The sequence below is a fragment of the Pollachius pollachius genome (assembly GCF_949987615.1).
Source record: "Pollachius pollachius genome assembly, chromosome: 9".
Classification (NCBI taxonomy): Eukaryota; Metazoa; Chordata; class Actinopteri; order Gadiformes; family Gadidae; genus Pollachius; species Pollachius pollachius.
In genome coordinates this window covers 14,382,707-14,405,454 of record NC_136942.1, presented here as the reverse complement: position 1 = coordinate 14,405,454, position 22,748 = coordinate 14,382,707, and the positions used below count along the sequence as shown (strand labels likewise).

Below are 22,748 nucleotides of genomic sequence, written 5' to 3'. Positions count from 1 at the left end.
AGACATCTCCCCAAACTCAACCTTTTCTCTGCAGACCACCAGCTGTTTCCTGAGGTTGCTGACCAGCGTCTCATTCTGCCAGCATTCTGTCCTGTAGATACCTTCATCCCGGGGATTCAGCTGACCCATCAGCAATCCAAGCATGGAATCATAGTCTGTGATGTTGGCACGGACCTGGAGGTCTTCGGGAAAGTAGGAGAACCCCCCACTGGCTGAATAGTTAACTAGAAGTTGGTCTCCGGTCCCATACGACTTAAAGGCAATCAAGTTATCTGCTCCAAAGCAAGAACCGATGTTGAAAACAGCTCCCTGGGCTTGAAATACAAATCCTGGCATCGCTGTGACTGCCATGTTGAGTGAAAGGAGGAGTAGAAGCACTGTTATCCTGAAGGGAAGTGGCATGTTGCCTCGCTATCGTGGCCTGGCACAAACTGCTGTGTGAGGGGGCATGCCCTTTTTGAATAACCTGCTTGGAGGTGTCACCTAGTTTCAGATGGTATCAATGCTTCCTGCTTGAATCATCTATTCAGTGCTCTATCTTTTTTTTGCATACTCTTATTAAACATATTTGACATTCAAACCAAAGAAAACCAGAGACACCACATCCATCTGAGGTAACACACATGTAACTATGCACAATGCATTGAACAATGAACTTCACTTAATTTAACTTTAAATGTTGGTTAAATGTTAATTTGAAAAAACAATGACAAATTAATTTGTATCAAAAATAATTTCTTTAAATAAGAAATTTAAAAGTCAACTGAAATAAAGAGATTTAGATATGAAATGATAGCTGTGCTTTGTCTTATGTGTAGTTGAACTGGTTTGACCCAGTAGGCGCAGCCTACCCTACAAAACCCTGTTATTACGAAATGCTTGATAATCAATCATACCAGGCTAACAGGTTTCATGTGTTCACAATTTCATGCAGCAAAGAATTATTTGCAACTGTAAAATTTCTAATGGAAACTTTTGAAATGACTCATATCTAGATTTGTGATAATCAGAATAATGTTTCACAAAGATCGTAAAACCTTGCTTTAATATAAATACATATTTCAATTAATGAACAGAGACAATGAGGCAAAATTTAGAGACATACTACAGTATAGACATTGAGAACAGGCTAGACAGACAGACAAGACTGACAGCCAGACAGACAGATAGATGGATATTCTTATTACTCTAATGTGTCCAACTTGCCATTAGGACTCCATAATAATTGTGAAAATAAAAAATTTAAAAGGCTGGAACTTACATATAGGCCTGGTGTTAGTAATGTATTGGGTCGCAATACTTCTTGTCTCCACTACGTAGCGCTATAGGAAAACGAATAGTACATTTACAAAAGGAGAAAGAAAATCTGTTTCATAACAAGACGTCCCACACAACTCGCCCTCTACCCCTGAGTAGGGACAATCTGCATCCCCCTGCCGTCTACGCTGCTTCTATGCTCAAAACATCGAAGTGCTCCAATTAATAGCTCACCGCAACCTGCGTAAGTGTGCCACACATTTATTTTCTTTATTGCTAGCCTGTTAGAGTGTACACACTACCCGGCAACACGTTGCTACGCTACATGCTTGCTGTCACTGCACCTGCTTATTCTTAAGATCAGTGGGCTAAAAACATTTCTTTCATGTGGAGGTTGATCACATCCCTGTGCCTACGGCATCCGCGAGGTACAGCGATTCAAATACATGAGCGGCTATGCACCACGCAACGTGCCGAAGAGAACCGGCATACAGTGGAAGCGCTATATCTACTGTCCGTAGACATCCAGAAGGTCAGAAAACTGAAGTGCTGGATCCTGTACCAAACCCCCACTTATGTTAATGAGGTAGCCGAGCTGATGAGGGAAATGGGGGCTTCTGGCTCTATAGTTGCCGGGGTTCTAACTCAGTACCCCGAGGCGGTCCTCTGCCACCCTGAGCAAATGCAGGCTCAGCGGGACCTGTGGTTGTCAGTGTGTCCAAACCACAGAGAACTTGTTGGCGTCATTGAAAAATTCCCTGCCTCCTTTTTCACCTGTGCCAGCCACCACGCCAATCAGCGCGCCAACATAACCTACTTCCGCCAATTGAACCTCAACAAACGCATCATCACGAAGCTGATGTCCGGGGCTCCCATGAGCTTCAGCCGACCAGTAGACGACAACAAAAAGATGATCCACACCCTCCAGGCGGCCTACCTCGAGCTGGGCGGAAAGGACACCAATATGAAAATCTGGCTCCAGAAGCTGCTGAGCCAGAACCCGTTCGTCCTCCTCAAAGACCCGGAGCTGCTGAGGCAGAACTTCCTCTTCCTGACCCAGAAAGGCTTCACCACCTCCGAGCTGCTGGGCCTCCTCTCCAAGCTCAGGGGCTTCGTCACGGAGCTGAACCCCGACGCCATGCAGCGCACCCTGGCCTTCTCGCAGAGCACCCTGGGCTGCTCCGACGACCAGCTCCGGCACGTGGTCCTGGACTGCCCAGCGCTGCTGTACCACTCGGAGGAAGTGCTGGCGCAGCGCTTCCAGGGGCTGTCCGCGGCGGGCATCAGCGTGGCTCAGATCTTACAGGCTCCCACCGTCCTGGAGCTGACCACGGAGATCGTGAACCACCGCGTGCAGAGCCTGAGGTCGCACGGCTACGACATCCGGACTGGGGGGCTCGTGGGTCTCTGTGGCACCAAGAAGGACTTTGAAGCGAGCTACGGGAGGCTGCAGCTACGCAGAGAGAGGCCGATGTTTAACCCCGTCGCCCCTTTGAGAACGGATGACTGACGGGTCATGGTACCAGACTGAATATGGGGGGGCGGAAATGCGATGCTGTGAATGTAGTCTCTCTGTATTTATTTGAATCTGTGCGCAAGGACAGCGCCAGTGTGGTTGAGAGTCGGCCTGCTTATTTAACGTCAACAGTTAATTTGTGAGACAATTAAAGAGTTCTGAATGTGAAAACACCTCAAACGTTTTGTGGAGGGATATATCTCCCTGCCAAGGGATGTATAAATATATATTATTTCAGGTTTTATATGTTGGTCCAGTTTTATGATAAGCTGATTTTCAAGTGCATTATGTACAGATGCATGACTTGCATCTATGTGACTTGATTACAATGTTGTTGTATTACTAAGTGCATCTCAGGGATAAAATGCAGTGTTCCAATACATTGTCATTTTACCAATGTTAAAGCCTGTCAGGTTATGCTTATTATGAGTTGTTTATAGTTAAGAACCGACTAAACATTTGAATTCTAATATTCACCAGATACTCCTTAAACTGAAAGGTTGCCAATTGTGAGGCTCAATGGCATCTTCCCAGTACAAATGCAAATGTTAAATATGTCTGTCTGGAAAGTGTTTAACCTCCTGTCCTCTGTCCTCTCCCTCTGCGGTAACACATGACATGTGTCAATATGATTGATGCATCATCTGAACCCAGCTATACACTTAGCAATAAAAAGGAGCATCGGAAGTAACTGAAATCCTCTGACATGTTTTATTATTTACCAATTTGAGACACTTGAAATAGCAGAAAAAATAGTATTTTACATGAGCTTATCTTGATAGTGAATGTCTTTCTTATAAACTTCATACTTGTATTTGACACCATTCTCTTCTTGGATTTCACTCGGCACGCCAGGAAATCTACAGTAATGCAACAACAAAACCAACCATATAGATGAAGATCGTGGATTAACACATTTATGTCATACCAATCGATGGTAACAATTGATCAAATGTGTCTTTGTGAATTCATTGTACAACCCAACAGAATCCAAACAATCCCACACAAATATTAAAACAATATAAATATGTTTACTAAGCAGTTAGAGGGGATTCATAAATCATACCTGTCTTGCTTTTTAAATATCTGTCTGTCAAAATCGGGGAAGAAAACATCACAGTCAATGTTGGCCATGACGTCGGTGAGGTATATCAGGTCACACCACGGGTGCATCAGGCTCTCCTGGTGGAAAAGAGAGAACAGAAACACAGACCTGTCAACAAAGGTGCAACAGAATGTTCGGCTTTGTGCAGCTTTTACACTCTTTCAATGGCGTCACGTTACAATGAACAGCAGCATGTTGGTAGTGTGAGTGTACCTTGTAGACCCCGGTGCCGCCGACGACCCAGATGGTTTCTATGATGTCACCGAGAGGAGGGGAGGCGGCCAGACGAATGGCCCCCTCGAGGTCCTCTCGTAGGTACTGTGCGTTATCTGGAACAACGCTACAAGAATAGAGATAGCGATGGATAGATGTCGGACATGAAAGCGATGTAGCCACATTAAATAGATTCTCACTTTTTCTGTGTGGGCAGTAGGTGCTGAATAATAGAAGTGAACAGAGTTCCCTCTTAAATGATGGCTTGATGCAAATATTTACAAACTGGTTTGTTTGGCGGTTATTAATATCAAAAAGTTTGTGTGTGTGTGTGTGTAAGAGCTTACCCTAAGGTTTTACTCAAAACCACATGTATAACATTCTCTTTGAGAAATTCCTCTTGTGAGAACCAGTTGAGTCTTCCCCACACCACCAAATTGAACATTCCTGTAGCAAGAAAATATTAGATGAACGGATGGCCTACTACGGATCAAGCAAGGCAAGAAAACAAGCAACAATTCAAATATTGAAGGGTTATAATTGAGAATATAAGAGTCCTATTTTTCAGAAGCATTATTTTTCGCCACGCTTGTCTCCCCAGCTCAGATGCTGTGTATGGAGCCACTAAGAGAATCTGAATATTGCTTAATGTTGGAGTTTAAGATTCAGGGGCGATAGTGGAAATATAGAGGAGGGTAGAATATTTTTGTTGATTTAAAAAGCGTTAATGTGATATGTACATACTTTATGAGTTGGTGAGGAGCTTTACGTAACACTCAGCATATTGGATTATTGCTGTAATACAGTTTATGTCCATGTTTTTTTTCTTCGGTGACCCCATTTCTTGCTCTGAAAATATTTTTTCGATCCCTTTTACTTTTGTGCATCTGCTCCCACACGAAAGGCGTTTACCAAATCAACATCTACTGGTATTATCAGTGTCCCGGTGGACGTATTCGGCATCGCTCTACTTCGGCTATGAATCATTAGATAGTCAGTTTGTAGGCAATATAGTTTCCGAAAAAAAAAGAACATGTTTTGCTAAAATATATACTGTTTGTTTGCACACACTCCCCCAAACATCATGCCAACTCCGAGGTTGGGAATCACTGGGTCAGTTGGTAATAGATCGATCGATGATTTTCAATACCTGGACGTGAGACTCTACTGAGGTTGTTCAAATAGTACTTGAACTCGTTCCTGTGGTAAAAAAAACAAATGTAAGGAAATTTTTTTACAATTGCACCATAGTTTTTCAATGTGTTTTTTCCTCTGGCATACGTCACCATGTCACTCATCTTACCTCTGGACCCTGTCGACCTGCCATCGGTAAATACAAAACACAGAAAGAGATTATCGTAGGTTATTCATTTAACGTTCTTACGGTAAACTCCAAGGCAGTTTTCCATTCTTTCCGATTCCCAAATCATTGCATGCTGCCGCGATGAGACGGATGGGTTTCTTCTGCAGACTCATTTTGAACTGGTGTGTAGATTGTGCTCAGATCGAACCGAACAGGGGCGACAGGATCAGTCGACTGAGCTGCCGGAGGTGCGTCCGCCATGGATTTGATATAAAGCTCCCCCCCCAAAGCATTTGGACGACCATAGTCGTGATCCAGGTCGTAGGCTACTCTACGTGTCATAAAGTGACCAGTTTTCTAGTAGTAGGCTATGGATATGGAAGGCCATTAGTGCGCAATTCGAGGGGTCCAGTCCTACCCTTCCGTAACACAAATTGACACGTTAACGTAACAACAAACTACACGAACGTAACAAAACGTTGCGATATATATGAATGCACACATACTGTCAACTCATACTGTCAATTCATTGCCACTATGTTAGCATCACAGTTCTCGTGTTTCTATGGTCATAATTACTCACATTGAAAAAAACAGGCACACAAAGTGAATATGGAAAACCAGTTACATCTGGAGGTAAACGATATACACACTATGGATCAGATATAAACACTAGACAGTAGCGTAATGTCTAGTGTTTTCTGATCTATAGTATGTAGTCAACGTCATCTACCATAAAGAATACGTGATTATTTTTCATCTAGTACACATCTGCGCACCCTCTGGTGCGGCAGCCGCAACAGCAACTCTTTAACTCGTTTACGAATTTCCCGCGGGATTAATAAAGTACAATCCTATTCCTTATCTTATTTTATGGTAGGCTACATTATATTCTTCTGTCATAAAGAATACGTGTTAGGTTAATGTCGGCGTGCTTGTCTCACAGCATAAGTCTAACCTTGAAGTACACCTAGGGACCCTGGTCCTATTGAAGTTACAAGGTACAAAGGCTCATAACATACGCATACTATTTCTCTCGAGCTTCTAGTGACTTAATCATATGCTAAGTTTTTTTATGTTAAGATATTCACATTACCAACGTGAATAAGGATATGCAGAGCAACAGCTCGAGGTATGATTGGATGTACACACTGTGTTGATTCAGTGATGTTTAGTTAGTTCAACTGCCCGCATGGTGTTTTTTCTGCGCCCTTGCGGTTTTGAGGGAATGATGGGCTACATGAGTTCTATCATTTTGTCTTTGGTGTGAACTAGGTTTAACGGGCTAGGAAATATATACATATTCTAAGGTGCCCTTTGAAGATGAACTGCATTTAACAGTTACAATTTAATTTATAAACTTTTGTATTCAACGTGATTACAAAATCACTTATTCTTATCTCATATGGGGCATGATGCGGCTCCTTTTGACCTTTTGACCCCAGACTTGAAAAACGTGTCCACAGGCTAGCTGTGTTTACATTCCTTAAGGCAATTTCCATCACCATTCCATTGTGTAAAACTGAACAACCCTGGCTATGACACAAAATGTCAAAATGAGGCCTGACATGTTAACATGTCAATTTGTCTTGCGTTAAGATGGCAAAATATGACTTGTCAACATGAGCAAACATTTAAAACGTTTAAAATTCGGACATGGTAACGCAACATTTATAAGATGTTATGCTCTAATGGCCTTCCATACTTATATAATAGGGTATAGGGAATGTGAAGTTGACGTCACACCGTGTTAATACTATGGTGAACACAGCCTGTTTAGAGGTTGCTGCCTCTGTTGGTCGGTTTGTAAGCAGTTTGTTCCTGCAATAGAGGAGATTTCTAGGACTGCATTTCTAAGACCCTGCTTTTTTTATAGAGTGAAATGCTACTTTCTGTGCAAATACTTGTATTGTTAGAAGGACTTTATTTTTAAAGGTTTATTTCACCCAACTACTACTGAAACTGCAGCCTTTTTTTATACTAGTCCATTTGGTATTGTCTCACAAGATGAGACATTACTTCAAATAGTTGCCGTTTGGCACTATTTCAGAGGTGTGCGACACGCGACAAAGAGCAAGGACCTTGATTATGTCATTTCGGTTTGTGCCGGCTCGTGCAGTTCACAAACTGTGACTATAAATTAGGTATGAATTATGCACTTTTATTTCAGACCAAAACAAAAAAGCTCTGCAGCACTTGAAACTTGATCTTCAGAGATGCTTTGGAAAATGCAGCTTAAGTGAACGATACCAAACCACTTGATCATTAAAGCAGCTTCACTACTGAAAAGCTATTTGATTCAGAAAACAGCAACACTACCACCACACTACTGAGTAATGTACTGTAGGTAAAGAGAGCAGAACAGAGTTGAAATGGAGGCTAGAACCACCTTATCACCCGTGCCTCTTGTCCTCTCTTGGCCTAAAGTAGAGGAGTGGTGCAGCTTGATTGCCACAAGGAGAAAGGGTTTCCTGTGGTGCATCGTGGTACTGTCGCTCTGCTGCTGAAGGGACACCTGTGCGTAACCAGCACATCGCTGAGTGGGTGAGGCTCATTGTCCATGATGCTACTCAGCTTGCACAGAATCATCTTCTCTGGTACCATAGAATCACACTCCGCCACCCAGTACCGAGCCAGCCTTACTGATGATCTTATTGATTCTGCTGGCATCCATTGACCTCACCCTACACATGACGGAAAATAGCAATCTCACCATGGGACTGCAGCTATTAAATGACTGGAGCCAGGGCAGAAAGTAGAGTCGGCTCTGGGCCTTTTCGTACCCCCTGAATGGAGACAGATGCAGGCGGTGCTTTCCTCCTGTTGAAGTCCACCACTCCTAGTCCTTCCAGAGTTGAGCTGCAGGTGGGAGACGGAGGAGTCCATAACACCTCTGTACTCAGCCTCCTTCCTCTCGCTGATGCAGCCCTTGATTGCAGTTGTAAGTGATGTCTGAGATGTTGAGGGTGAACAGGACAGATTGATTGGTACTCCCAGGGGACACTGGGCACTGAAGCTCATAACCCCCCCTCCCCATTAAATCCCAAATTCAATATTTTGAGCTCCAACCATGGCATGTCAAATCAAACCTGACAATAATCTCATGCCATTTGTTCAAAGGCTGAACAACCAGTCCAGCTGAGCATATTTGCTTATAAAGTTCCATGGGCCAAGTAACATTACACTCACAAAACAATGAAAGAAAAGAAAACAAAGAATCAGAAAACACCCAAGGCAGGCTATAACTTTAGACTATGGCAATATTTTTGTTCACTGAAAACCACCCCAGCTAAGACAGGACAAAGTCATAGTAATGGGTCTGACTGGGAAAAGGCAGACAAAAAGGCCATTCTAAGGTTCAGCTAAGCCCGCTGAATGCAGTTCTCAAAATAAGGCATACTAAGTGATCTAGCAAACTTTACATCGAACTGCTAACATACAGTGAAGTTGAAAAACATAAACAACATATATTGCAGCCTCACCACTAGCCCAGCCGTCTCCCCATAACACAGCCAACCATGGTACTTTATTTTCTTATTATCAAGATCAAGAGAATGGTTCAAGCATTGTGTCGTATTCTGTGGAGCCCGACATAAAAAAAAAAAATCCACTCAAGACCTTTTCCCTTTTTTTTGCTCTCATCGCGCAGTCCTTTTGAGTTAAACTTGAGATCGGCCGGCCTGTGCTAATGAATTTTATTTATTGCACTTGGATAAAGGTTATAGCGTTCAGGAGCAGACCTGCCATAGACAGTAAAACCCATTCAGTAGTGTGTATACGACTTAAAATGTAAATATCTCAATCAACACAGAAAACGTAATTATAGTAACATAAGTAGGTCTCCTTTAACCAACATACATGAAGATATATTTTAAGACATAATCCATATCAATTATTGTTAGCTCGGTTTGGAAATTAAATTAGTTCTGTAATTTGATAATACCCACAGGCCAAGGATGGATATTATTTATTTATAAAATTTCATATGCAATATTTATAGTAGTATTAAACAGTCACAGTAGCATACAGAGAAATAATATTTGTCTTTCGTGGTTTATTTTTGATTAAATAATGAATATCTATAGTGTTTCATACAGTCACGGTCAAATTGTAGCGTAAGGCAAAATTATATTGTATTTGTATTCAAGGAGTAGGACAATAATTTATTCATGTCTTGGACATTGTGTGTGTGTGTGTGTGTGTGCGTGTGTGCGTGTGTGTGTGTGTGTGTGTGTGTGGTCACTCTACATGTGGTTGGTCATGATAATGCTATCGTGCGTTACCTGTCAGATTGTCAGAACGCTGGACTGTGTTTACACAGTTTTGTTTGTCTCATGGAGCGGCTGATTGTTTTAATGATTGTTTAGTTGGCGTGCTTGGTGATTAAAGTTAATTATAATTATCTTCTTGTGGGGATGACATCAATCTATGATGTCGTCTCTTTCCTTTCCCCCTCACTGCCCCCTAGTCCTGGTGTGTCCCTTCAGACATGTGGCTGGGGCAAAACCATGGCTGGGTCCCCTTCAGTAAGGCTGGAGGTTTACCTCTAGGGCAGTCTTATTACAGCGTAATTAACCTTTAGTATTGGCTGTGCCTTCCTTTGTTTGACTTGCAGTGTGATTGTTCATGTCCTGGTGAATCTGCTTATCCACTCAGGTTGACCCCTCTAATAAAGAGGAGATAGCCCGGATTGGGGTCTTACCTGTCCAGATATCTGGGCTGAACTGATCAGATACGATTTGCCATCCTATCTGGTCAGACATGAAGTGGTCACAACCTACTATTTAGTAAAATTAACACAAACTTTTACCTAATGCTATTTTAGCCCTGATTTCAGCAACATTAGGGTGCGGCTCGGGGAAGGGCTCTGAATCATTCAGGGAACGAAAGGGAAAATGCAGAAATTAACAATATTTGAGAAGGACCAAAATTAAAATAGACTTTATAACATGGGTTCGCTCAATTTATTGTTTTTCGTTTAAAGGCCGTTAGGTGTCTTCCTGAAAGATGGCAACCGGTAGACTGCAGACACTAGAGATCAAACCTTTTGAGTGGTTGTTGAAAACCGCCTGCCCACTACACTCTATGTTTCTTACCTGACACACTGACACGTGCATAGCATCCGGACTAACCACCATCACATTTGTCTATTAGAACCGGTTTCTCAGACATGTGTCTCAGACTGCATTCCAAAATATAAACATCAGCAATTATTTTAAATGATTGCTGTGTTAAGTCTGCTTTCACAGCCAGTGGTGCCGTACAGTGTAAAGCATTAAGACACAGTTCGGCATTCTCTGCTACTGGTCCTCTGATAATGACCATGTCCTGTGTGTCATCAGCCCTGATCCCGGCGTTTGTAGCAGCAGCCAAGGAAACACTTCGACTGATAAGATACAGCATTACAGCCCGCAGGGTATCCAATAGTGAATTGGAGGAGAGGTGGATTTCAAAACGAGCAATCTGCCGCTTGAGGGATGATGGATGTTCTTTGTGTTTGTCTTCAATATTGATAAGCAAGCAACAACAACAGACAATAACACAACCCTTTGCATCATAAATGTGTATGAAGTAGCTTGGAACTGCATAGGGAATAAAACCATTTTGTTGAATGTATTGCGACCTTGCAGCTGACAAATATTTTGTTTGTAAACGGAAAACGACATTCAATATGAATGAGACATTATTGACCAACACTAAGGGTTGGTAATATATACTATGTAGTCTACCTTTGTAACCCCATATAGGCCTATATGATCAAAAGTGAGCTGTGAGGTCATTATAAATAATTTACAAATAACTGTTTAGTCATTTGAATCTCATTAACTTGATGAAAAACTTGTTTGTGGTCAGATTGTTTTGACTGTTGTTGCTAACTTTGTACACCAGGGTTCACTGTTGCTCTAGAAATAATGCCCCAGTACATCTATAAAGAACATTGTCAAGTAAGTATTTAATCGAAAAGTATACATTAACAATAGGCATGAAATCAATTAAAATTAATAGCGTGCAAGTTCTGCTGTTTACCAATAAGATCATCTACTACTCATCCTAATTTGCTCCCGACTCCTGACTGGAGGCCTATATATTGCTGTCATGGCCACCATTTTTCCACCTAATGTTTGTGTAATTCAGGAATACAAAAGAGTATTATAGAAAAGGTATAAGGTAGGCTACGACCACGACTAACCGCAAGAATGGGGATCGTATGAAAGAACCCTATGGAACGGAGATCAACTAGAGAAGTGCATTATACATGCCATCAATTATTCAAGCACCTGAGTCATGTTACCATCAGATATGCTGCTAGAAAATAAAAAGCAGCTGGATTCCCTGAAAGAGTGTCTTCTCTAAGCATAGCATAGAGCTGCTGCCTTACCGCATCACCTTGTGAGATAGCCACGCATGCAAAATAGCTGCCGTGAGGAGCCCCATCTCCAATAGAGTTCTCTTTAAGTTGCAGAAGAGCTGCAGCCGCCCCAAACTGTTTTGAGTCATTCCAAGTGCGTATTGGCTGCGCGCCGCACGGAGATCTCAACGGGCCCCGCCTCCAACTGTCAGAGACTATGCGTAAAACACCAAGTGAGCGCCTAGCAGATCTGTTGATTCTCGACTCGGATGAATGTCTCAGATAAGATTGAAACACTGAACGACGTGGGCTATATAAAATACAGTGGACCTTTAAAACAGAAGGTTCTTCACTGGATTTAGCACAACGGTGTAAGAACGACGCTCAAATCCATTTAATGTGGAATATTTTACCCAACTTATCCCACAGCCTTTAGTTTGCAGTATGAAGTGCAGCTATGGCAAGCAGGAGTAACAAGTCCGTGGCAAGAACGCTGGAGGATTTGACGCTCGACTCGGGTTATGGTGGAGCCGCGGACTCCTTCAGGTCGTCCAGTGCGTCGCTGTGCTGTTCCGAGGCACACGCAACTCATGCGCATGGGGGCAACAATCACTGGCCTTTAACCGACTCCTCGATGCACAGTCGACACAACAGTCTGGACACTGTCAACACCGTTCTGGTCGAAGACGCCGAGACCCTGGAGTGCTCCGGGCGGTGCGTTAAGCTACCCGAGCTAGAGGACGAGGTACCATGGAGCCTCGGGGAAGTGGCGAGCGCGCTCCAGCGGGACGAGGAGACCCGGCTGCCGACCCTCCCGCAGGGCGTGCTGCTCCGGCTCTCCACACTGGTCAGCCGCGCGCTGGTGCGCATCGCCAAAGAAGCGCAGCGGCTGAGTTTGCGCTACGCCAAATGCACAAAGTACGAGATCCAAAGCGCCATCAAGATCGTCCTTTCGTGGACGGTTTCGGTGAACTGCATCGCCGCCGCCGTGAGCGCCTTGTCTCTGTACAACATGAGCACCGAGGACAAGTTTAGCCGCGGCAAGGCGGTGCGGTGTGGACTCGTGTTCAACGTGGGGAAGTTCTTCAAGTGGATGGTGGACAGCGGGGTTGCCGTCAGGATACACGAGCACGCCGCTATTTACTTGTGTGCGTGCATGGAGAGCCTCTTCCGGGAGGTGTACACGCGAGTGTTGCGCAGTGCGCTTTTGGAGAAAGATAACGGGATTCCTAAATTCACCCTGGAGTCCATGGCGCAGGTGATCAACAGTGACGCTGAGATATGGGGGCTACTTCAGCCCTACCAACATCTCATTTGTGGGAAGAATGCAAATGGTGAGTTAGCAGTCGTTGGTTGAAGTTAACTACAAACACACACTTGCCTATTATCACAAGTGCACTTGACGTTACGCACATGATGCCTCCCTTCCGACATTATTGCATACAATTGACTCATAAACATGTAGAATATTTGAATAGTTGAGAAGTAGCTGACTTTTATCCAGCACTGTATCGCAGGTCTCAAATTGCTTCACTGGTCCATGATGTGAGGATAAGATTTGACTTCACCCCCCTAACCTCAAAACCCTCAAACCAACAAGGAAAAACTCCCCAAAACCACTTTGGGGCAAGAAAATCCATGAGAGGGTTCTGAGTAATATCCCTGCTAGGATGGCCATCCCACCATGCATGGCTGGCCTGGAAGCCCTTATATAAGCCTGATGTCTGCAATTAGATTAACACAACGGGACAAAACACAACTTGAAAGACAATTCAAGTAATGAAGCAATATCAAATTCATAGTAAAGTAGATTAACAAAACCACAAGCACAATCAAATCATAAAGGTCATCAATATTAATTTGTGGTCGTAGGGATTATATATGTTTCAGAGGAAAGAGTCCCATTGGTGCAGAGTTACATGAAGGTTCTAGCAGGGCCATAACCTACCAGAATACTGCCAATTATCTTTTAACTCTAGCCGATAAGTCTCAACACTTAACATCCTATGTTTAAACATGCTAGTGTCAAGGGTTAGCATCCAGACCACAATCTCCTACCAGCCCCCTAGAACATCTGTTCTCCGAATATGATAAAGCACCTCTGTTTGTGACATGTATGTCTTTTAGAGGCATGTATTTGTGCAAGCAAGATAAATTGTGTCCTGCACAGCGGCGTGTGTGTTCCCCTTTAACCCTGTGAATAAGACCCTGCGTTATTCTGCCTCACGCGACGGCTACTGCTGTGAAAGTGCTGCTGTGGCCTGTACTCCAACAGGTTTATGTAATATACGGCCTGGGGGGGGGGGGGGGGGGGCAGAGTAGTGTGTCCATGTGCTTCTCTTTATAATGTAGGCAGATGCAAATAGGAGATGTGGGTAGAGGGGGATGATAGAGAGAGAGAGCGCAAACAAACCAGTGAAATAGATAGAGGGACACAAGCTGCCACAGGTCATGCCTCATACCTCGTTGCGGTGTGTAAGTGTATAAATGCAAATTTCCTCTAGACTTTTTGTAGTCAGCGACTCCCATAAATCAAGCCGCACTGGTCATGGGCACAGCAGCGATGCGGCTCCTGCAGTGTTTCCTATCAAACAGAGCACATGTTAAACCAAAACAACAGCGGACCGACACAGCAAATGGTAGAAGAGGGACATGCAATATGAACACATTACCATAACAGATGTTGCTCTATAAACTCCGTCATTACTCAATTCAGCTGGTATAATCGCATCTGTACAGGGGATGGACAAGGGTTCGCTGATGAATGGGGCCAGTGTATGCTTTGGTGCTTTTTGCATTCTAAATTACATGTATGAAATACTTTATGGCACTCACTGTGTATTTCATAGGTGCAACTTGAAATTTAGTTGAACTAATATATTGACAAAGCATCAAGGCACAGAGATTATGAATTCAAACAATATGTGCATAATGCTTAAGTTATAATAAGCAGCACCTTGTTATGTTATTTTTAGTTGCTATGACGACAAAGAGATTCAGGTGTTGAAAGAATTGGCATAAAAAATAAAATTTTGTCATTTGACAGCTGGTTTAATCTAAAAGTCTCGAGTTGTTAACAAATGATCACACAATGATGAAAGTGCCTGGCTCGACGCAATATGTCACCCTGAGTAAAAGAAAACAACAGCTGACATGCGTCTTGAATCCATGATCCAGTCACTGCTGTGCCAGTACAGGCCAGCTCAGTGACAGCACCTCAGCGGAGCCAAAGAGACACTCCATCTTAGAACAGATTGACCTTATAACCCACTGCCTGCCTGCCTGCCACAGCAATGCCGCTTCCTGACGCCCTGTCCGCTCTTCCTCTCAGCCATTTTGAAGTAATTGAAGCCATTTTTCAATATTATGATAATCCCCACCCAGCCCGCCAGTGACCGTTTTTTCGTTTTGAAGAGCCCCTCCATGCCTTACTTTATTGCATCTCATCAGCCAGAGCAATCTCCCTCTGTTGGCGCTGTGTCAATTCATCAACCTGGTGTCTACCAAAGTCAATGCTCATTCTGGTTGATATTATTTCACATAATTTCGCCGTCGTCATCTTCTCGTCTAACTGTTATTCTTTAGGATCTGCCAGGCTTCAAATTGAAATAGTCCTCATCGGTGAGATGTTCACATGCTTCATGGCTGTTCTCATGTAACTCCAGTCCTACCTGCCCGAGCCCTAATGTGGTTGTTCGCACACACGGCGGCTCGCACGTTCACACCGGCACGCGCAGCATATGGTCGGCCTGCCTGCCACCGCACAACAGTGGGCCAAAGCGAGCACGCACACACAAATGTACAAACACACACACACACGCATGAAAATACACTCTGAGGCTATATCATCAGTGGGCCAAAGCTAGCATGCACACAACACACACACACACACACACACACACACACACACACACACACACACACACACACACACACACACACACACACACACACACACACACACACACACACACTCTGAGGCTATGTCATCCCTGCCGCCTCAGTCCCCCTTCCCCCCTACACCCATGCTCCATCCCCCTAGAGTCTGAAGGCTTCATTTTTCAGGTGGGTGTTGGGTTGCTTCCGCGTGTCAGAGCAGAGAAAACTCTGCGTCAGGGGGGTTTCGCTTTCAGTGCGTTTGCTTCGCATTAGCTTCCAGAGAGCACATTAAAGGTCTTCTTTATCTTATTCTAAACAAGTCAAAAGAAACAAGTTGGAGGACGCCTACTGAAACATGAAGCCCTTCAGCCTCAGACAGGCACACATCGGATCAGGCCGCGGCTGACATCTTGGCTCCAGAGTCTTGTTGTGTCTGGATTAGCTCTGTAGGGAGATGCTGGTGGAGAGACCGGGCCAATGGGTTCAGGCGGTATCTATGTTAGGACAACGTTGTCACGTCACACGGCACACTTTTTTTAAAATCACACGTTTTTCACAATGCTTTGAGACCTTGTAGTCCAAACATACAGATGCGGTCTGTAGCATCTTAACAGATGCGGTCTGTAGAGGATTTAAGTGGCGTATTAATTCAGTGTCTGCTGGTACAGTCAGAAACATTGCGGAATGCATCTGTTGCAGCAGTAGGCTCAGGAAAGCTTCTGTCGATTGCAGTAGTCCAGAGAGAGAGGCTGCAGCTGGCTGATGAGGCGTAGCTCTGCTCAGTCTCAGGTCTTTGGTGCCTGACCCAAAAGGCTGTACTTCTGTGTGAGGTTGGCGCCTGGCACACTTAGCGTCAAGCTCCATGGGGAGAGGGGGGGGAGTGGTTCTGCAGACGGGACCGGCTGAGGTCCTGCTCCGTACCAGCCGACTCCAGGTTCTGCTATGTTGACTCCCCGAGGTATCTATCTGTGGTGGTGGGGGAAAAACATGCATGTACCCAATTGCACGCTCCCACACAACACACACGCACATGCACATATGCGCGCGCACACACACTCGCGCGTGCGCCCATGCACATGTGCACACACATTCACCAACATGCACATAACGTATTCACAAACACAAACACACACACACACACACACACACACACACTGTAGATGCAAGACACACACACACACGCACGCGTACAGCCTGCCAGCAGATCTGGGTTTATTGAGAGCTTTGAAATGGAACGGGAAACATTGGAATGGCATTGAGCCTGGCACGGAGAGTTTTCCCTCAGTTGATTAAGAACAGGAAGGTGACAGAAGAACTGTTCATTCTTCTCCCCCCGGCCATTTTCTGTAGTTCTTTCCTCCTTATCCATTCGTCTTAATGAAATTCTACTAATGAGTTTCAGAAGCTGCAACTCTCTTTCCACTGATGCGACCTGGTACTGAGCCACCACATTTGTTTGTGTTACACACAACGGCGAGGGAGAGCAGCCATTGAGCAAAGAAGACCTTACATCAACACTAGCATCTGAAATCACATGTTTTGTCCTTCACCAATATGTTTCACTAAGAATTATCACAGATTGCAAAAGCAAGATATGCTTTGACACTATGATTATTAGAATCTAATAAGGGCTTGGAATGGGTATAGGTTGGATCGACCCATTTCCAAAAGGAATGGAATCTGCCCTTCTTTTGTTGTCCAAATATTATGCACAGCGACGAGGCAACCGGCAAAGACAGACATGACCCGACTGTCATGTCACGCCACGGAACACAGATTGGTCTGCTTGTTTTCCTCTCTTGATGAGGACACTGAGAAATAGTGCGTCGTTAAGGAAGGAAGAGTGTGAAAGACAGAGAAGATGAGAGGCAGACAGAAAGAGAAGGAGACGCGAGAGAGAGACAGAGCGCAGATGGCGAGGATCAGAGAAGGAACATCAATAAGGAAAAATACTCTGGCTCGACAGATGAGACGAAAACAAGCAAAGTTGAGCTTCTTAATATAGCACGGAGAAACTTTGTCAGGAAACCATGGGCAACAAGTGCAGCATAGATATTTCAGATCCACTTTTTTTCCTCCACCGGAATGTGTAAATTACGATTTCATATTGCACACAGACAAGCCGCTGACTTTTAAAACCAATGTATAGTGGCATGTATACAATATAAAACCAAGTGAAACCAAATAATCTATTTTCTCACTTATTATTATATGTATAAATACATATGCATACATATAAGGATCTATGGCATAGATCATTTGTGAAAAGGAAAGCCTCGTGCCCATGCATGTGACTGCACTGCTGTGTTTTATGCCTCCCCCATGACATTCCTTAAAAATATATACATGACAGTCCCTCAAGCTTGTAAGCTTATCATATACAGCTCACTCAGGAACTTGGCTGAGGGCTGGCTTAGGATGCCTAAGTTACACTGTCTCGGGTAATGCTCAGAGTAGGCTAAAGGGTAAGGAGAGCTGTGTCATGGGCTTCGGATGGGATTCGGTGGAGAGACCAGCGGCTATTATCTTGTTCTTGCACCAACCACTTGAGCTGTGTTATCCGTACACACATGCACATGCGATATAAATAGCAACGTCATCTGTATGAACGCTGACCTACAGTTCATGTGATGGAGAGGATCCGGTGGGATAATCACCCAAATGGCTGGGTGGGGTTCCCCCAGCAGGTAGAATCCAGGGTGAGAGTGCTTTTTGTGCAGGGATGTCAATGTTATTCTCCTGCTCCTATATATATTATGTAAGTATGTTTTTTGATCAATAAGATATTTATCTTTTGACAAATGAATGATTTCTTTAATAAGTAGCCATATAATAAGCAAGATAATGTATAGCTCACTGTTCCCGTCTCGCTGTACATTATTCCCTACGTATTAAACAGCCTCTCCGCTTTCTAACTAGTTGGAGTGTTATGGAAGCCCAAAATGCTATCGTCATATAAAATAGTATCACGACAAAGGATAGTTTGTGTAGCAACATTAAAAGTAATGTAATGGAAAGCCTCTTTGAATTCTGAAAGTTCTAATAAAAATATTTGATTCCTGAATTAATGTGTACAATTTTCACTTACCCTTTCAATGGAAAAATGTGAATGTCTGAAGAGTTGATGAAGGGTTACTGGTTTCGGTTCCAATAAAACCTGTTTAACCATCAATCTCCCATTGGAAAGTCAAGGCTACCTTTAGAAGCTGGGTGTTTAATGTGTGCACATACAGCACTTTTCACAAGTTTATGAGACTCCATGAATGTTTGCCCCCCCCCCTCTCTCTGTCTCTCTCTGTCTCTCTCTCTCTCTCTCTCTCTCTCTCTCTCTCTCTCTCTCTCTCTCTCTCTCTCTCTCTCTATCAAAATATATATATATATATATATATATATATATCTTTCCCTCCCCTATTCCCTATTATTATTCTACAGACACTTTTCTTTATTTTTATTTGTACTATACAGAGGTAATTAGTCTAGATTCTGCCATCACTTTGATTGTGACTGTGTGCTAAGCTAAGCTAACCTTTTCCTGCCCTATATGTCTGTCGGTAGGCCGAAATGCTCTATCAGCCAAAAGATAGAAGGCACCCGCAGAAGCCGTCAATGTATCAAGCCTGACGGGGTCTGGCGAACTGCAGACCATCACATGGGCGTGAACTTTGATAGACCTCATTCAACCATCAGTCCCCCTATCTCTATCCCCCTATTTCTTTGGCGTAGCTTTTCTGTAGACAGTTTAAGCTAGGAAGCTTTAGCTTAGCAGATAAGGTTGTGTGAACACCATGGAATTCAATTCACGTCGCAATGCTTTGCCCCCGCGATGATCAATAAGAACATAGTGTGGGCTGGTGTAGACTGGGAGCCGAGGAGAATGAAATTACTGTGTTTGAGCATCTCTGACAGGCACACAACTCAAAAATTTTACACAGGGCAGCAAAACAAAATGTTGTTGTATACACTAGACGGCTAGAAATCTGTCCTGAACTGCAAGCATAGTGTAGAGTTCAGCTCAAACCTCAGCTGAACTGCCAGGATGGTACAGATTACCCTGGGAGAGGGTAAATATATTTGATCACTAGCCTATGCTATGTTTGAACTGGCCCTTATTAAGTATAAAGGTTATTTGGTGGCAGAATAAATATCTACAATCTTCCATTACCTTTACCCTAAACTGCTACTGCAAACTGTTCCACTCAGAGCAATACTGTTTTGATAGCTGTGAACTTTCACTGCTCCAAATGGGTTTCACTTTTTCCACATTCTGCCCAAGCTTTGCATAACTTTTCCCATATTAGCCAATAGCACCAGACAAAATGCTCTACTATTTCCATGCTACAATTGTAAGATAAATCCAGCATTTATAATCAAATTCTAGATACTTAATCTAAATGCAAATCAAATGTATTGGACCTCTTATATAATACATGTCCAAATTAATCTCTACTAAATGCTAAATGCATGAGCAGCTGGACCCATGTTCAGTTCTGTTGGTTTTGTGATTTTTGTCACTATGACAACAACGTCATATTGATTCGAAAGACGATGACTTAGAAAGCACTAACCCCGACATCAAAGGGAAAATAATTCCTGCATACTTTCTGTCGGGTTGCGATTAATAACTCCTTATTTTTTCCCAAGCGAAATGCTTCAGCTTCCTGCTGTAGCATAACACATATGTGGCCAAGGTGATGACATACTCATGATGCCTAAACCTAATTAACAAATACATACAGCCGCCTTGGTGACGGACAGAAATGTGTAATACTGTGCTACTCTAACTGCCATTTTCATAGTAACCATGAATGTTTGAGGGACGTATTTCTTTTTTGTAAAGTAGTTTAGTAAACAACGAGCGAACCAACAAGTGATGAACGCACCGTTCCCCACACAGAGCTGGGCTACAGGGCCGCCAATAACACTGGACTCAGTATGACCTAAATATGTCTGCTGAACATTAACAATGCATTCCTCCTAACACAGTCTTCAGCAATACCTGCCTTGCTCAGACCTCTGCTGGACCGTATTTTGAACTTAATTTGCAGTCACCCGCAGCAGTCACGTATCGACACATTTTCTGCCCGTGCCCGCGCAGTTGACTTGCGAGGAAATCAACAAATGAACGCAGCAATAGATTGTTTTCAACAGTCTATGTAAGTGTCTCAGTCCCATATAGAGATATGTTAGATAAAATAGAATACACAGGAGGATATTTGGTGGTAGACCCATTGGAAATACACAAACTGAATTCATGTATTGAGTATTTTGTCATTTATTTATGCTTGTTTTGTGAGCCTGTGTGTGTGTGTGTGTGTGTGTGTGTGTGTGTGTGTGTGTGTGTGTGTGTGTGTGTGTGTGTGTGTGTGTGTGTGTGTGTGTTTGTGTTTGTGTTTGTGTTTGTTTATTAAAATGACAGAAAGAGAAATAAGCGAGGGGGAGAGAGAAAGAGGGAGAGATGGTTGCAAAATATAAAGCTGGGTATATTTGCTTGAACCTTGAGATAGGAAGGGCAGTCCCTCCAAGCACGAGCTCCCACAGACTGCACCATCCTCCACTTGAAGCATTGGCTGACACTCAGCTACTCAGACACTCACCCAGGGAGAGGAAGATCACAAATATGAAGGCTGACTTGCTTGAGAGAGTAGGAGTTAGCGGGTGTAATAAACACTGGCGCACAGAGAAATAGTTGGTTTGTTGCAGCGTTTTTAGAATAACTAATATGCTGCATGGTGATGCAAGGGTACAACGTAAACACTATTTATTATGAAATAGCCAATTTTATATATGTAATCATAACTGCACATATAGGTTATGAAAAGGGATGGAATAAGTATATAAAGAAAGTGTTTTTTTGATTGAATATTGAATAATTACATTTAATGACATTATTATATTTTTTATTATTATTTATTATTCGTTTTTTTATTATTTATTATTATTTTTTATTTATTTTATTCAATTGACTAATGTTTCAGAAGATGCTGACACTCCTGTTCCTGACACTATGGTGGTCGATGCATTGGGCATCTCGTCAGCCCCTTACTGCTTCCGGCCTTCGTTTGAACAACAGCACAGAGACACAGAGACACTCTGGGCTACGGAAGGCTGCTCCGCCCTTGCATGGCATGGGATAGCATAACAGTGGTACGGCCACACAAAAAAACTCCTTCCCCACACACCATCTATCTACCCAGCCGTAGCCTAAAGGGCTTGTTAAGTAATACAACCCTCCTCAGGAATGATGAAATCCCTACTGACGGCTATTCAACATCGGCTATCCCACTCACTTCCCCAGAAGAGAAAATGTAAAGCCAGCATTGATTTTTAGACTGATTTCGTCGATCATGGAGGAAAGGTCGGGGCCAAATTGCACCCTGATATGAAGCTTGAATACCTAATTGACCTCTGCTGGAGGCTTTTTCCACCAGCGGAGGGAGAGGAAAAGCATATTTTTAGAGTTGTCGTGTATGCCCCACCAAGGAATAGGATTCCTCTCAAATACTCCTTTCATTTTCCTTCTGTATGAACTGAGGGATGGAAAAACTAAGAGATGGAATACAGAAGAAACAGATATTATAACCTCATATAAGGGCATCATATAACATCAATAAAAACAGCATAAGGTTAAATAAATAACAGGGGAATACCTTAACATTTAGATGCTGTAACTTTGTTGAACAAATTTCACTAGATTTTCAACAGATTAAGCACATTATTACTGGAACACATGACTGACAGTTTCCTTTTTACCTTTCTAATCAAAGTTTGTGTTCGTCAGTTGAAATTGAATAACTTATATTTAATAAGTAGGGATCCGACATTGTGAAGGTTCTACTGTCGACTTTATGCAACTTTACCCAAAATCTAAAAAAGTTGTCAAATAGGTAGTGATGGGGGTAATAGGCCTGCTACGTAGCTGTAAACTCAAACATACCGTCAACAGTGACAGAAGGAGTCGTGTTCATTTGTTTTCAGAGAATTTATCTAAGCAAGACAAAAACTCTTAACGTCCTCAATGTTGACCTCGGGAGAACCTTAATTCAATATGACGTGTATTAATGTCAGATATCAGGGAATCGGAAACCGATCTGTCTAGTACTACATCACCCCTCTGGGGTATATGCTT

At 43.2% G+C, this 22,748-nt stretch overlaps 3 protein-coding genes across 3 annotated transcripts in view; 2 read left to right on the top strand and 1 right to left on the bottom strand.

Annotated features, from left to right (window-relative positions):
* The first annotated feature begins 1,397 nt into the window (after positions 1–1,397).
* mterf2 (mitochondrial transcription termination factor 2) lies at positions 1,398–3,440 on the top strand. The gene has a single exon (XM_079743953.1). The coding sequence runs from the start codon at positions 1,643–1,645 to the stop codon at positions 2,765–2,767; it is 1,125 nt and encodes a 374-aa protein (XP_079600079.1). The 5' UTR covers positions 1,398–1,642; the 3' UTR covers positions 2,768–3,440.
* Positions 3,441–3,450: 10 nt separating this feature from the next.
* Positions 3,451–5,579, bottom strand: LOC307080966 (dihydrofolate reductase). Its single transcript, XM_079743954.1, has 6 exons — positions 5,476–5,579; positions 5,242–5,291; positions 4,439–4,538; positions 4,092–4,218; positions 3,840–3,955; positions 3,451–3,633 (listed from the first exon to the last, which is right to left on the bottom strand). The coding sequence occupies exons 1-6, from the start codon at positions 5,565–5,567 to the stop codon at positions 3,534–3,536; spliced, it is 585 nt and encodes a 194-aa protein (XP_079600080.1). The 5' UTR covers positions 5,568–5,579; the 3' UTR covers positions 3,451–3,533.
* Positions 5,580–11,966: 6,387 nt separating this feature from the next.
* The window catches only part of btbd11b (BTB (POZ) domain containing 11b), a 51,154-nt gene continuing 40,372 nt past the window's right edge, over positions 11,967–22,748 (top strand). Inside the window, exon 1 of the mRNA XM_079743540.1 lies at positions 11,967–13,077. Within this exon, the coding sequence (XP_079599666.1) occupies positions 12,201–13,077 (877 nt within the window). The 5' untranslated portion in view covers positions 11,967–12,200. The remainder of the gene's footprint in view (positions 13,078–22,748) is intronic.